The sequence below is a fragment of the Euwallacea similis genome, chromosome 1, assembly GCF_039881205.1.
Source record: "Euwallacea similis isolate ESF13 chromosome 1, ESF131.1, whole genome shotgun sequence".
Lineage (NCBI taxonomy): Eukaryota > Metazoa > Arthropoda > Insecta > Coleoptera > Curculionidae > Euwallacea > Euwallacea similis.
The window spans coordinates 2039913-2055459 of NC_089609.1; the positions used below are offsets into that span (position 1 = coordinate 2039913).

The window sequence follows — 15547 nt, forward strand, 5'->3', positions numbered from 1 at the left end:
CTGTTAATGTTTATATGATACTTCTATTTATTGTAAATTTTCCAATGTGATATTAGTCTTAAGTATTTTTATACCATTTTGTAATTATTAAATCAGTTATGTTTTAATAACTACTCACATGTATTTGCAAGAATCTACATGACAAATAAATTTAAGTTAACTAAATGAAATTTTATTACATAGGTCCACAAAAGTTACAAATATGTTTTATCTTTTGGTTTGTAACGACTCTGGCAATAATTTATTCTAAAACACTTCTACAAATAAAATATCTTGCTAATGTACTGATAGACCAGCAGATATTTTATTTTTTATGAGACAAATCGTAAAAAAACAGTATTACAGAACTGTAAGAATAACACATTAACAAAACAAAATCAACAGGAGTATGTGTTCACATACACTTGATCAGTGGGAAGTGGCTTTTCTGTATCTTTCACTAACATCTTTCCAATTAACTATGTCAAAAATGGCTTTTACATAGTCGGCCCTCACATTCTTATACTGTAGGTAATATGCATGCTCCCATACGTCAATGCCAAACAATGGCACAAGACCTATTGTTCCTTCCAAAGGATCTTGGTTACTGCAAGTGGCAATGCGAAGGAGGCCTAAAATTCATTTGTTAGCTGTGGACTATTCAAAGATGTTTTATGTTTAAATTAAATATGTGTTAATTTAAAATGACTATGCTACTTACTATATACATTACTAAAGGAAGGAAATACCTACCTACAGGTACCAGGGAATCCAAATCTCGGAAACAGGATTTTATTTCAGGGATTTGAGAGGAAAATTTACTCAAATTGCTGACTGCACAAACTTAGATCAAACACATTCACATCTGCTCTGAATTGCAGTACTAAATATCACAAAAATTAGCATTTTTTAAAAATAAAAAGATATGTAAATGCTGGAAAATGACCAGTAGGAATTATAGGCAAAAATCGGACTTTTGGGGTTTCAGTATGATAACTTAATTTGCCAATATCATAATGTTGTGCTTGTTAGTATTACAGTGAAATCCAAATTTACCTGTCTGCTTTTCATAACCTAGCCATCCCCAACCAGAACCTTGAATAGCAACAGTAACAGCAGAAAGTTGTTTCTTCAAGTTTTCCAAGTTTCCAAAAGAACTGTTGATTGCAGAACTCAATTCAGGGCTGGGTTCAGACTTGGAGGGGCTCAAATTCTGCCAGAAGATTGAATGGTTCAAGTGACCACCACCATTGAATTTAATTGCTGGAGCTAGTGATATTTGAGTGCTGAAAAATAAATAGTTTTGCAAAGTAATTGTTAAATACATTCCATTGTCTGTTAGCGCATCATCTCGGAACCTCATAAACTAGATTTTGTTTTAAAGCTTACTTAACATCTCCTTTTTCAACTGCAGCTTTCAATTTCTCTTCAGCAGCATTTAAATTGGTGACATAAGTTTGATGATGCTTGGAATGGTGCAAATTCATAATTTCACGTGAAATTACCGGTTCCAGTGCGGCATAATCATATGGGAGGTCAGGAAGGGTATGCTTCGATCTGGCATTTCTGGAAATTATCCGTTGCATAAACTATGATATTTATCAACAGCTTTTAATCATTACTCGTAAAAACCGCACTTACCTTGCTACAACTGTACCAATTTGTCTTAATATGAACATATTTTTTCGTGGTATTACTTAACAAGCAGCAATAGTTACGAAAGCGGTCCAAAATCTTTCCACAAAAATAAAAATCAACAAATCATTATACTCCTGTTGGAGGGGCCAGAGGCCAACGGCGAGATCGTCGATTGTTTGTCAGCCCCTAACAATTGTTTCATACTCCGAATACTCCAACTGGATCTACTCCCATTCACCGAAACAATATCGATTTCATACTTAGAAAATCAACAAAATATTATATAATCAAGCCCATTATTCCAGTACTTTCGTTGTTTAAATCTTGATATTTTGCATGTGTGATATATTAGATTGATGTGAACTGACTTGAGAAGAGATTCTCACGCAATCCATATCGATATAGATTATCGATTCAAGTACGTAGGAATTTTTTAGTGCATGGACCCACGATACCAGTTTCACTCAGAGGAGTCCGTCGCTTGTCATTTTACATACGTCAATAATCATTTTCAAATTTGAATGGTAAACAAATAAAAAAGTTGTCAACGGCCGTGTAAAGTCGATAAGAGAATAAATTCATTAAATTTTTTCAATATTTTCTTTACATTTTTTTATTTAGAATCGTCTTCAAGGTAAGTACGTCCTCCATTCTCATATCCACTGTTATTGGCTATTTTAGCGAGTTGCCAATGAAAAATAAATGAAGTTCATTAGAAGTTTTTGGTTGTCTTTTTTATGTGTTTTATTGAAATTCGCATTTTTCATTCACTCTAATTATCGTAAAAACGAGCAAATCGGTAAATGGTTTACTTCATGGTAAGTATAAGTTTAATATATTTGCCAGGTATACCTACAGAGTTATGCCAATTCAATTTTATGTGGGGATTTGACGGATTCTATGTCTTTGACCCCTTCCCATTGAGGAATTTCATGTCTTTCATCTGCTTTTAAGATTATTAAATTATAAAAAAAACTCAGGGAAAAGTTAAAAATTCCCATCTTAAGGCTTCAATAAAATCTTTCGAGGATCTTCACTTTATCCTTATACCCTTGCAAAATAAGGATTAGGATCCAGCCTGTGGATTTTAGGACTCTCTAGGTGTAATCAGAAGCCTTTCAATCATTAAAAAGACTGAGATCCTCTGAAGATGACTTTAGCATGAAATTTTAGTATTATGCTCATATTCTCTTTTGCTTTTTGGACATACAATTGCCATTCTTTTTGAATGCCCAGTGCATGCACTTTATCTGTAATGAGCCATAGAGCAAAAGTCTGGGCACATTTTTTTACAATTGGGAGTTAAATTAAGTCCTTTAGAAGAGACCTTACTATTGAGTGGTGTTAAGGCAAAATCCTGTAAAAACATTTTTGAAATCTGTATACATTGCAAAAAAAATCATTGCTGATAGTATTTATGTTTATGATTTATGTGCAGCATCTAAAACACACAAAGGCTGTGAGAACTTATCTTCTTCAAAAATACAGTGTATGTCTTTACAGAAAAGAGTTTTGGCGCCCCTTAAATTAGGATTGAAATGAAGATCCTTTGGAAATATGGCATATTATAATAGTTATTTTAGCGAAATACCCTATGAAAATACTACTGACCAGTTTTCGCTGACACCCAGTTCCTCCTTTTTTATTATTAAATATTTGTCTTTTTTCATTATTTTTGCTGTATTTTTTAAATCTAAAATCGACTCCCTATGTCTTTAATGGCACTTTTCTAGTGTAGTATGCCTGTGAAAAAAAAGCATCACAAACATCGAAAAGACAAACATAAGAAAAGTACCCTCTCAAAGGCAGTTAGGCAGGATGTCGCGAATCTTACCTACGCAGTTTCGCATGAACCTATAAGAGCCAATAACATAGCAGTCAATTTAACGAATTTACAACCTGTAAATCAGATGAAAGATTCGTTTGCGATGGAAACCCCTGTTCGGAAACTAACTGGAAGGGTATCTATCTATTATCTACTTTAATAGCTAGGTCATGGCGTGTTAATCCGTATTAACTTGTATGTACTATTTCAGAGATCGGGAACTAAAATGAATAATGATGTCTGCACCCCACCGTTGATGAGTTACACGCCTTTTAAAACTCCTGTTCACCAAAAACGGAGTCGTCGTAGGCGGGGTGTATTAGAAACTAGTGCATCCTTAAGTATGACAAATTTAAATAAATTATTCGACAGCTTGGAAAGCCCTAGTGGTGATGTAACTTTAAAATTTAAGGACAATAGAAAGCGATCAGGTTCTAGTATCCCAAAATTGCCCTCTCCAGGTATGATATTGCAAGTTTGTTTTAATTGAATCATTCAATGATTGTTTACAGAGAAAGAGATGGTTCTGTCACGCCATCAAAGCACTCAAATACCGGATGTTGATGGCATTTTATTGTCGGGGGAATTAATAACTGAGACCCCTAAACACACTCAAAAGACCAAATCAAGTATAAGCCCTTTTAACGTTTAAACGTGTAAATTTATCATCCAAACATTTTTAGGTTTCTGCAACAGCATTGAATTCCATAATCATGGATACAATCTTTCTAAAACAAACAATTTTGCAGAGGTAAATTTGAATCCCTACCTGAAAGAAAAGGAGATCGTAAGCTTGACTGTCGGCCCGCAAAAAATCAACAACTGGCAGAAAGAAAAGAGCATTGAGGAATTGTCCTTAACACACCTCTCCAGAAGACAGTGGAGTTCAACTCCAATTGATAAATTAATATCTGACACAAGAGGTGTCACTAGAAAGGACAATTTCGATATCGCTGCTGGCGGCCTATTGAATAACGGAACGCCTGACAAAAACGTTTTGTAAGTTTCGGAAGGGAGATATTTGAATAGGTTCAAGAGGTTCCTTTACAGATCTGGGAAGCTAAAAGAACAGATTTTTAACAATAGTGTGGAAAGGGGTTTGACGGACGCAGTCGTATATAGACGTGAAGATGTTAATCTGAATACACCTCCAATAAGATCGAAAACGGTCGAAAAAGATAGAACATTGACTGACAGTATGAAACTCAGATATCGAAGAAATGGAAGGTAAGTGATGGTGATTTTTTCTCCCCTTATGGAAAATTCTTTAGTTTTGCAAGAGAAGTTCCTCTCTAGGATTCCAGAAGATAATGGGACTGATAACTTTTATTGCTTATCGACCTTATATCATCCGCTTTTCGGGTTCGTTATAAGAATGAACGTTCCACCCAATGCAATGCTCCAAAATATGATTATTTATCTTGCCATTCAAATTTCTTAATTAAGAAGGCACCGGAACTGGTTCTATGATTGGTATCGGTTAACTCTTATGCAACCTTGCGATCGCTAAACTCAACGCTCCAACATCTGGCCATTCAAATCGTGATTAACTCTCTTGAGAGGGTCCCGAGGCCCGAGTTGCATACATACAGCATTTGTTTTTTCACCTTCATCAATAGCAAAAACAGTCTCAATCATTTCAGAGCTTCCCCTAAACATCAAAAGCTCGTAAACCACTCGAGAATATTTTCGAACAGTCTCTCTTGTTCAGCACCTTTACCAGGGCAAAAATTGAGTAGAGAGCCTGAGGATGTCAGACCTATTCCTACAAGAATTGGAGTGTACGACCGTATGGTGAATAGAATTAAAAAGTACGCCTTAAGAATTGAGAAATGTTTTAATATTTCCGTTTCCTTCTTTTATATTTCTAGATGTACAAGGAAGTCAAGCATATGGAGCTCGAAGATGATAGACACTTGCACCAAATTGGGACTGCAAATTAAAAATGTATGTAGTGTAATATTTTCGTTGTGCCATTGTTAGCGAGGCGTTCTTTCTTAAATTTAGAGTCTTGCGTGGTTACGCTATGCAGATAGCCCCTCGATATTAAGCGGCTCTTCTGAGCAGTCTTATGGGGAATTAGAGGATCTAAAAAGTACTGTTAATAATTTGGGTAACAAAGTTTCTCAACTTCAAGACTGCTGTACTAAGGTACGGTTGTATAATCAGAGGCGTCAGGGTTATATACGTGATATTGCAGATCGAAAATGAGGTAACGGGCTGCCGGTCTGATTTAGCCTGGCTAAAAGAGCATATTATGGATATTAAAAAGTTGGATCATTGTCCTATTCTGGAAACCCCGAAAATTCCACCTCCACCCTTAGCTCCAGTTCCACCACCGCCACCCCCACCGCCTCCGCCGCTTCCAGCACTCCAAAAGGTACCGCCTAGGCCGTTATTGGGGAAATCGAAAAGTAGCCTAGGGATTCCCACTGAGGAAAAGGATGCTCGGCCTAGGATCAATTTACAAGATATTTTGAACGTTAAGCTGAAGAAACCAACTGTAAGTTTTATTGGCACATTATATAGTACTCAAGTCTAAGAATACTGTATAGGAGCGTCTCGTCGTACGGCGGAATACTATTTCCTCTTCACCGAGGGGCGTGTCTAAACTAGTGAAGTTACGCCGATCTACCCTAACACCAAACATAAGCTCTTTGTCAACTTCAGGGGGCTCAACTACAAAATCTGAATTGACTACTAGCCCGGCAAGTAGCCTGACTAGACTTTTAGAAAACAGTTCTATTGGGCGGGTTAAAAGGTTGACAAACACGGGGCGTTACAATTTTAATTCTTTTCATAGGGACCGCACGAACAACCTATTTAGTAGAGAGAAGAGCGGCAGTTGAACATTGTCTTATAACTCGTTTCTTTCCTGTTTTATTATTTAATAAATTCATTTTTTTATTTATTATTAGTTATTGTTTGAGGAAACATATATACAAAGTTATAAGTGATGTATTCTCTTCTATATGAATTAATATCAAAAGCCCAGCCGAATGATCATTACAGTAATTTGTTTGAAAGCTATTTTATGTTTGCATATTTATTGTGATATTGCTCACTTAGTGAGGTATTAATATTATTATTGTAATTGCAATTGAAATGTAATATAATGCGTAACTTTCGCAGATGTGTATTTAGATGTGTTTAAATGGATAGGCCCAATGGATGATATCCGCAGTCACAGCGCTCGATTTGTGGATCGACTAATCGGTCATACGCTTGAGTGGGGAATGCGTCAGTCACTGGCACAGATTAATTAAACGTTTGGCTCGTAATTGAAAACCAAATCGCACTGTCAACACATAAATGAATTTATCTCAGACATGTCTCTGATATTCCTTTGCTTACTTGATTCATCAGTTCGTGATTGTTTTCAAAGGGACTTATGTGTAATTTTCAATCATAATATTCCGTTAGTAAATATTTATAAATAAAAAACATTAAAATTACTGGAACCTAGAACTGTCATTCGACGGAAACGAGAACTCAGAGTAAAGGATAGAAAAAAGCCCTTTTCCCGTTTGACCAAACCGGAGTTGATTGAAAAATTTTAAAACTTAGGTTAGATTTGGTTCATTTTCTAGTACCTTCAGATTAGTTCACTAAGTTTTGAGAGTTCTTTTCGATATTTAACCACAAGTTAATTTGTGTTTCCTGCAGTTTGTAAATGACTGGGATTATTCACAAAATTTTCCTATCTTAAATGAATGGAATGGAAAGTACGGAAACTGCAGACAGAAACTCGGACGGAGATCAAGTAACTATCATGTCTCAATTTGGTAATCGTTATCTAACAGAAGAAAAAGATGTTTTCCAGCACAATGCATGGTATGAGACTTTTACGAAACTTTGTTCATTTAAGAAGTTGCCATACACAGCTTAGAAAAAAACCCAAGGGTGGTTCTCGATACTTAAACCCTTCTTCCAATGTTTATAGCTTCAATGCTTGGTATTAGTACTAAAGTTCTGTATAATTCTTTACTTACGTGAGGTTCTGTTTCCATAGGGATGACGTACAATGGGATGATGCTCAAGAACAAGAAGCTTTGAAAAAAGTCCAAGAAAATGGTGTCATTAAGTTTTCAAGTGAGGATTTGGAAAAATATGAAAACGATGCTGATAAGTTTTGGGACGCATTTTACGAAGTACATGACAATAAATTTTTCAAAGATCGTCACTGGCTATTTACTGAATTTCCAGAATTGACCACAACTGATAATAAAAAATTAACAGTTTTTGAATTGGGATGTGGGGTTGGAAATACAATATTTCCAATCTTGCAATATAGTACTAATGAGTCACTGAAAGTGTATGGATGTGATTTTTCTGAAAAGGCCATACAGATTTTAAAAGACTCTGAAATATATGATTCAAAACAGTGTTGTGTGTTTATTCTGGATGTTTCTAAGGAGGAGTGGAACTTGCCATTTGAAGAAAACAGTATAGATGTTATTGTGGTAATCTTTGTGTTGTCTGCTATTCATCCTGATAGGTATCATTCCATTAAATTTTAAAGGAACCTTGATGAACAATATCAAAACTTTTTAGATATAAAAGCATAGTGCACAATATACATAAATGTTTGAAGCCTGGAGGGTTGGTGTTATTTAGAGATTATGGCAGATATGATTTGGCCCAGTTGAGGTTCAAACCAGGAAGATCTTTAGGGGATAACTTTTATGTTAGGGGAGATGGAACTAGAGTATATTTTTTTACTCAAGGTAAATAGGTATGATTATGATCATTATAAATTATGAGGAGTTATATTTTCAGAGGAGATCAAACTCTTGTTTGAAGGAGCAGGCTTCATTGAAAGAGAAAATAGAGCAGACAGGAGGCTGCAGGTGAACCGTGGAAGACTTTTAAAAATGTATAGAGTATGGATACAGGCAAAATATGAGAAACCGAAATAAACACTATTTAAAATTAAGTGTACTAGTTATTAATTAAAAAAAGGGTAAATACATATGGATAATACTAAGCATGGTTTGACCTGTTAGGTTTTTATCAGACAGCACCCATCAATTTGAGAAATTCTCTGTAGTCCTTAAATCTAAACGTTTATTTGACATCTAATTACTTATATACATTGTAAAATTCAGTGATGGTCTCCATGTCCATGGCTATGCTCATCAGGGAATTGCCTGTTATATATCTCAGTTCCAACCATAGTAACAACAAAAGCTGCAAATCCATATTTGAAACCTCTAAAGAATGTTCGCATCACACGGTTGCGTTCGGTACCAAATTCTTTAGAGTATCGCCACACTTCGTTGCGCAGCCATGGGTCCTTTAAGCCTCTAGCTGCGAGAGCCTTTTCGATTTCGACCAGCCTGGGGACATCTGATACTTTGTAGATTCTGTAATCAGGTATGACATAAGGGGGCCCATGACCATGTCCGTGGTCGCCATGTCCGCCCATTGTGTTAGCTATTTGGAGACTTCTAGGAATAAAGAGAATTTATTTCTGTGGAGAATTGGTCCAAATTTATGAGTTTTTAAAGGAAAATATAAAATGTTGAAATTATGCAATTACCTTCTTTTTTTGTGCTAGGGAAAATGGGAAGTTTTGTTTAGGTTGCGGGTATGAAGAGGGGGAATGGGAAAGGAAAGGAAGAAATGGCAGATCCTTTTAGTTGTGAAACAATATTAGCAAAAACGCATTTGTGTTGGTCAGTAGTGCTATTACTATGAAAGTTTCTTTTATAATATTTTTTTTATAGTTATAATAAAAAGCTCCTTTCTTTTTCTGAGATTTGTTTCGATTTTTTTTAGTTTTAAATATATTCCGTCGATTTACACACTCCGACTTAACTACTGGAGATCTATCTTGAATTGCTAGTCCAGCAATATCAAGAATATAGGATCTACTCTTTTTGCTCTAAGAACTCTATTGAAAATGAGAATAATGTTCCGATTTTCATTTTTCATAGTAATATACCTAACCTTAGATTGTCACTTATTTATGATTGTTTTAGGTTTTGATGTCATGAACTTGTTATATTTAAATCTTGATATGATTCTGGTTTATTAAGTGGATTTATATTGTAAATTGTGCATTCTGATCAGTAAAAATTACCTTAAAATTGTCTTCAATACGTTTACTGATTTTCGGTAAAATATGTCTAACAAAAGGAAGCATGATAACAGATTTTCAGAGGGCAATGAAAAACGCTTTACACGAAGACGAGTTCATGATCCAAATGAAAAAAAACATACGTTGGATAGTGACGAAGAAGACTATGTAGATGAAAGTAATGTATTAGACGAGAATGATATTGAGGGAGAAGAAGAAGGTATGTTGAAATTTATAAAAATGTATATGCCTAGTTGGAGTGTTGATTTTTGCTCAATTTGCATATTTGTTATCTATTAACGTAACTATTTGGAACATGCATTTAGGGCTTGCTCGCCAAGAAGGTGAACAACAAGTGACAGCATTTAACATGAGAGAAGAACTGGAAGAAGGTCATTTTGACAAAGACGGTCATTTCATTTGGAACAATGAAAAGGAGGTCAGGGACAATTGGCTTGACAATATTGACTGGCAAAAAATTCAACACACCTCAGAGTCTGCCAAAAAGTATAATATAGATGAGGCAGGACTTGGCGATAGTGATTCTGAAGATGATAATGAACTACCATTTTCTGAGATCGACACATATAAGGAAATTCTTAGTAAGTTGCTGACTTTATTGTAGAAAAAATTACTGTAAAGTGTCTTACAGAGTTTATGAAACCAAAAGAGACCATAAACAAAGCCTTAAAAAGGTTGGGTGGTAATTTATCAAACTTGTCAAGTGTGGAAAGATTGAAAAGGAAGAAAGCTGGTACACTGAAAGTATCAGAAGATGTAACGAAACTCACAGAACTTGCCAACCAAGTGAGTTTTGCTGGTGTGTGAATGTTTAAAACTCCCAATTAATTTAGGTCTTAACAAGACTTGGGAACATGGATGTGTATCAAGAAACATATGAACTTATAGAAGCTAAAATTGGCGGTAAAGAAAAAAAGAATAAGAAGGTTGCAAGTGAGCCTGAACTTGACATGTATGCTGATGATTTTGGTACTAAGGAGAAGGAAAAGCTGAAAGGTTGGTACATATTTAAGACATTTTTTTAACTTTCAATTATTTGTTGATCATTATAGATGAACCATCCACAAGTTTAGACTCCTCTAATGAAGTGTCTGGTGGTTCCCAAAGTAAAGAAGAATCGGAGCTGAAGTGGGAACTCAAATGGGCAATTGATGATGAAAAAATTGAAGGACCATATAAAACGTCGCAAATGGTTAAGTGGCAGAATGAAAACTATTTCAAACCCGGAACAATGGTCAGGAAATGTGGAGAAAGTTCAAATTTTTATTCTTTGAGTAGAATAGACTTTGAATTATATGAATAAGAATGAAAAAGTAATACATAAGTGTAGTCTAGTAGGTTGAATTATTACATTTATTTTCTAAACACATTATATAACATAGGGAACTGTAACACCCAAAGTTTGGTCGATAACAGTTGCCTTCAATAATAGAGTTAACAATCTAGAGAAATCATTTATTCAGTAAAGTTGAACACTTATTAATCAATTGTATAATACAAATTAATTTGTACCAACACCTCAGATCCATATTTTGTTACTTAATAAATACATACGCATGTTTCCGCAATTACTTTATTGAAGTTTGATTAACTTAATGATAAAAACAAGGATCATTAAATTAGAACACATTGATGGGTTAATTGGCAGCCTCCATTTCAATTTCATCCTCTTCTTCATCATCATGGCTTTCGCTGTCATCATCGTCATCGTCGTCATTGTCATCTTCTTCTTCATCATCATCATCCCCAATCATCTACACATACATATATTCTATTTAAGACTTATTTTAACTATTTACGGCCCCTGTTTCGCTTACGTCATATGAATTTATGGTGTCGAATTTGATACAAAAAATAAATGAACTATTAGATTGATCTGGTCATACTGGCGAATTAAAGAATAAACTCTGATGGTGTGTCATGAATAGATCTAAGAACAAACAAGCATTAAAACCTATGTTTTTTGTGAATTTTGAATCGCTTCTTAGGTATGGAATAATATTTTGGAGCAATAGTGCCAACATGTATCAATTATTTATTATACAAAAACAATTAATTCAATTTGTAGTTATTGTAAAGTCAGATATTGATAATTAAAAATTTATCTCACCTCAGCTGACGTTTTTCCTATTGGCGGTAAATCGGAATGCGTTTTGGTGATGGCTTCCATCTATAACAGAATACTTTAAATGGCAGTTTTTCTTGGCTACATCTAAATAAAACTCACAGACATATGCAAATGGGTCTCTGACATAAGTTCAAATTTCAGTGTTTCTCATTTAGCCAAATGAAGATCAATGCTTACTGGAAGTAATCTCAGATATGCAATTGCATTTCAAAAATTAGTTTGGTTTTTATTGAACATACATATATCTGCCATTTCCATATTTATATTTGTACAGGGTTATTGTGATTTTGATTAGATATGATAGCCTTACCCAATCTTGATGTTCTTTTTCTAGTTGGGCAACCTCCTCTTCATGGGAACAAGGGTGATCAACGTCGAACCAGGCCCTATCATTCATTTTTGGTAAACATTTAGGGAATAGAGGTATACTCATTTTCTATCTCACTTTTCAAATAGCTTAGAGACAAGTTTGGAGGTAAATTATATATTAAAGAGCAAATTTATATTCGAATAATCAATAACTGTTATTGTAAAATGAAATAGAACTTTGATAATTTGAAGTTTAAATAATAACAAAACAATTTAAATTGCCATCTGTCTAACAATTATACTGGTGTTTTCAACTAACGAGTTGAATTTAACTCCATCAATACGCTGTAATGAAAACCCCTATTTAAAGACATTCTATACAAAGGATGTACCGAGATTCCATAGTCATTTATTCAAAATGGGTTTCTTGGGGCCATATTAACAATCGTTACAATAATCATCTTATTTGGCCGATATAATTCTTCGAGCACTTGTTCGGAGTATAAAGGACGCAGGAAATCCCTTTTCTCAAAGGTCATAATGTCCATATTCAACAGAATTAACATTAATAAATGAAAGCTGTTCGGATCTCTTTTGGGATTGACTTTACGTCATTTTTGTTGGGAGTTTAAAATTTCAAGCAGTTGCAACCTTTGAATGCGGCCAATTTTATAAATCTTGAGGCAAAAAAGAAGAGGGAATTCTCAGGTTCTTAACGACTGCAAAAAAGTTATACATTTTTTAAAATATCTATATACCTATTTATTACGCGTTACGTTTTTTCCATCATTTTTAAAATCGAATAAATAATAATCATAAATCAGTTCATTTAGAATTGCGACTCTCTTAAAAGGCGATCTACTGTCACTAATAAGTATACAATTTGGCAGGCTTAGTCGTGTATAATGAAATCTACGGCCAAAGCAGTGAAATCTGTAAGATCCACTGTAGCATCAACTGCCACTGTATCCACAAGATCTGCAAAACTCGCAGAAACTGCAGTCAACAAATTTCCTCCTAATAACCCTTCTCTCAACATCCTCAAAACCGATTTGTCAAGATTCAAATTTAACTCAAAATCTGTTCTTCAAAATTTAGGATCGTCCTCGAAGGAACCAAATAAGGCTGAAACAACTGCTATTAAAGATGCTGAGAAGCAAACAATTCATCAAACTGAATCTCTTAAAAAGGAGAGTGAAAAAAAAGTTAAAAGAGAACATATTAAAATTGAATGTGATGATAATGCAGAACCAGTGTCTCGAAAAAGTAGAAAGAAAATGCCAGATAATTGGGAAGAGGTTTTAAAAAATTTGAGAGATATGAGGAAAAACTTCGATGCCCCAGTGGACTCTCTGGGCTGTCATAAATGCTCAGATGAGACTGCAAGCCCTGAGGTAAGCAATTAAATGACCATACGAAACAAAACTAAGAAGATTAATTTTTGAAGGTAATGAGGTATCAAGCATTACTTTCCTTAATGCTCAGCAGCCAAACCAAAGACCAAGTAACTCATGCAGCAATGCTGCGTTTACGTGAACATGGGTGTACTGTTGAAAATATTCTTAAAATGTCTGATGAAAAGTTAGGGAAGTTGATTGTTCCTGTAGGGTTTTGGAAGGTGCCTAAATAAATTAAAAGTGGTTATCCCTGTTTTCTATTGATGAATTTAATTTATAGAGCAAAGTAAAATATATCAAGAAAGCATCAGAGATATTAAAGGATCAGTATAATTGTGATATTCCCAGAACTGTTGAAGATTTATGTAAATTACCAGGAGTGGGACCTAAAATGGCACATTTGTGCATGAAAACTGCCTGGGGAGAAACCACTGGCATTGGTGATTAAATTATTAGTTTTAATATGTAAATAAATTTCATGAAAGTCATATTTTAGGAGTCGATACTCATGTTCATCGAATTTGCAATAGATTAGGGTGGGTAAAAACTAAGACTCCAGAGGAGACTCGAAAAGCTTTGGAGGATTGGTTACCATTTGAGTTGTGGAGTGAAGTTAATCATTTATTAGTTGGTTTTGGGCAGCAAATTTGCATAGCTAAAAAACCAGAATGTGTGTCTTGTAAAAATAGAAATTTGTGTCCTTATGGAAAGATAGGAAAAAAATGATTTCATTGGAAATTCCTTTAAGTTAGATATAAACTTGCTCTTGTTAGCTTTATCTTTAATCCATTTTACCCTGATCCAAAATAAGTAAAAAAAAAGCAGTTGCAGCACAGAGTAATATTTTCTTGTTGTCTCTGGTTTTGTTACAAGGAGCAGGGCAAGTCTGTATGACGCTTTACAAGAGTAAGATCTATTTATTACCAGTATTTTTTGTGATTCATTTAAATGTTTTTGTGTATACTTAATTTAGTTTATACATATATTTTTGTTAATAAATCATGAAATAAAATATTTCCCAATATACTGTTGATGAAATGGCAATATATTTGTAGCAAGTTCATACTAAAAACCTTAAAAATCTCTGAATAGGTAATGCTTGGGGAATCTCAAGAAATTACCTTAATAAATTGATTGAATTTTGGTAATAAAAACTTGATGGCTTCGTGGATTTATTAAATAGGTAGTTAAAAATATTTCAATAATTATTTCCTATGATTTTTTGAATTAGTTCTTTTTTTTCCAAACTTCTGCCTCACAGCTTCATTCTGCTTTTTCGTTTTAAACGATTTTTTTTTCTGCTTTTGCTGCTCAAGTTTATTTTTTCTCTGAAAAACTTTGCTCTTTTGAACTTTTCTAGTTGCCTGTTTCTTCAATTCCTTTTTAATCTGTTTCTCTGTTTGAAATTCTCTCAAAATCTCCTTTTTCACTTTAGTTGTCTTTGGGCTAAGCTCCATACCTGGAATTTTGTCTACTTCATCTTCCTTAGCATCACCATCACTGTCTTCTTCCAATTCATATTTTGGTTCATTAGCACCGATCCAATTGTTCTGCTTCGCAATATCACTTGCTGAAAGCTCCACTAGTTTAACAGTAACATCGTCTTCTTCATATTCAGTGCTTGGTAAATACTTCTGTAATTCTGGAATATCTCTATGTGACACAACTAGTTTCTTATAAGACTCCTTAGCTTCCGCTTTGAGACGTTTTCTTTCCTCTTTCAATTCTAGTTCAAGTTTCTCTTGTGCATGTTTCTTTCGCTGCAGTTTTCGTTTGCGAAAGCCTGTGAGAAAATCTCTGTAAATGAAGTGAGGTTATAACTTTGGAAAATTATCTAAAAGGCATTTAGATGCCTTCTGCCATTATGAAGCCCTTTGGAAATTGATATATACCTTCTTTTTTCCTCATCGAATACCAAATTCACTTTGTTTGAGCGGTTTTTTGATTTTCTTCTCGCACGTTTGACGTTTGCCAACGCCATGCTTCACCACTTTTGTTTATATTTTTTTAAATGATGGTAATGGATTGAAGTACTTCGCAGAGGTTTTTCGAATTTTAGTAAAATAATAGAAAATTTCAGTATATTGTAGGTTAAAATACGTATAGAACCTTTTTCTATACCAAAAACTTGTTTGTTTTATATGACATTTCTTGATTTGTGAATAATC

The 15547-nt window shown here is 34.3% G+C and overlaps 8 protein-coding genes across 12 annotated transcripts in view; 4 read left to right on the plus strand and 4 right to left on the minus strand.

The window, feature by feature from the left end:
* Nucleotides 1–9: 9 nt before the first annotated feature.
* On the minus strand, nt 10–1779 carry Sod2 (superoxide dismutase 2). The gene is made up of 4 exons (XM_066402787.1): nt 1621–1779; nt 1369–1545; nt 1036–1265; nt 10–611 (listed from the first exon to the last, which is right to left on the minus strand). The coding sequence occupies exons 1-4, from the start codon at nt 1656–1658 to the stop codon at nt 409–411; spliced, it is 648 nt and encodes a 215-aa protein (XP_066258884.1). The 5' UTR covers nt 1659–1779; the 3' UTR covers nt 10–408.
* A 353-nt stretch (nt 1780–2132) lies between these two features.
* Nucleotides 2133–6526, plus strand: LOC136410913 (uncharacterized). 4 transcript variants are annotated; one of them, XM_066393306.1, is made up of 11 exons: nt 2133–2251; nt 3356–3578; nt 3654–3903; nt 3955–4071; nt 4126–4441; nt 4493–4669; nt 5086–5253; nt 5314–5389; nt 5450–5593; nt 5643–5945; nt 5998–6525. In XM_066393306.1, exons 2-11 carry the CDS (start codon nt 3357–3359, stop codon nt 6289–6291), a joined length of 2067 nt encoding a protein of 688 aa, XP_066249403.1. In that variant the 5' UTR covers nt 2133–2251; nt 3356; the 3' UTR covers nt 6292–6525. The 4 variants fall into 4 exon arrangements, with proteins under 4 accessions (XP_066249403.1, XP_066249394.1, XP_066249386.1 ...); XM_066393297.1 differs by having other exon boundaries at nt 2137–2251; nt 3351–3578; XM_066393289.1 differs by having other exon boundaries at nt 2157–2435; nt 3351–3578; nt 5998–6526.
* A 548-nt stretch (nt 6527–7074) lies between these two features.
* The window catches only part of metl (methyltransferase-like protein), a 57258-nt gene continuing 48785 nt past the window's right edge, over nt 7075–15547 (plus strand). The window contains exons 1-4 of one of the 2 annotated variants that reach the window (XM_066398807.1): nt 7075–7276; nt 7455–7940; nt 7997–8169; nt 8222–8405. In XM_066398807.1, the coding sequence (XP_066254904.1) occupies nt 7152–7276; nt 7455–7940; nt 7997–8169; nt 8222–8361 (924 nt within the window). In that variant the 5' untranslated portion in view covers nt 7075–7151 and the 3' untranslated portion in view covers nt 8362–8405. Of the gene's footprint in view, nt 7398–7454; nt 7941–7996; nt 8170–8221; nt 8406–15547 lie in introns of both variants that reach the window. The other variant, XM_066398799.1, reaches the window with a different exon arrangement.
* Nucleotides 8547–8870, minus strand: ND-B12 (NADH dehydrogenase [ubiquinone] 1 beta subcomplex subunit 3). The gene has a single exon (XM_066397117.1). It carries the CDS (start codon nt 8868–8870, stop codon nt 8547–8549), a length of 324 nt encoding a protein of 107 aa, XP_066253214.1.
* Nucleotides 9446–11116, plus strand: holn1 (CD2 antigen cytoplasmic tail-binding protein 2 homolog holn1). Its single transcript, XM_066393216.1, has 5 exons — nt 9446–9744; nt 9851–10126; nt 10177–10331; nt 10379–10541; nt 10598–11116. The coding sequence occupies exons 1-5, from the start codon at nt 9570–9572 to the stop codon at nt 10846–10848; spliced, it is 1020 nt and encodes a 339-aa protein (XP_066249313.1). The 5' UTR covers nt 9446–9569; the 3' UTR covers nt 10849–11116.
* LOC136410866 (anaphase-promoting complex subunit 15) lies at nt 10987–12200 on the minus strand. The gene is made up of 3 exons (XM_066393226.1): nt 11984–12200; nt 11656–11715; nt 10987–11299 (listed from the first exon to the last, which is right to left on the minus strand). The coding sequence occupies exons 1-3, from the start codon at nt 12104–12106 to the stop codon at nt 11183–11185; spliced, it is 300 nt and encodes a 99-aa protein (XP_066249323.1). The 5' UTR covers nt 12107–12200; the 3' UTR covers nt 10987–11182.
* LOC136410079 (endonuclease III-like protein 1) lies at nt 12858–14377 on the plus strand. Its single transcript, XM_066392026.1, has 4 exons — nt 12858–13376; nt 13430–13600; nt 13660–13819; nt 13876–14377. Exons 1-4 carry the CDS (start codon nt 12888–12890, stop codon nt 14103–14105), a joined length of 1050 nt encoding a protein of 349 aa, XP_066248123.1. The 5' UTR covers nt 12858–12887; the 3' UTR covers nt 14106–14377.
* On the minus strand, nt 14549–15398 carry vito (nucleolar protein viriato). Its single transcript, XM_066392039.1, has 2 exons — nt 15272–15398; nt 14549–15176 (listed from the first exon to the last, which is right to left on the minus strand). The coding sequence occupies exons 1-2, from the start codon at nt 15358–15360 to the stop codon at nt 14585–14587; spliced, it is 681 nt and encodes a 226-aa protein (XP_066248136.1). The 5' UTR covers nt 15361–15398; the 3' UTR covers nt 14549–14584.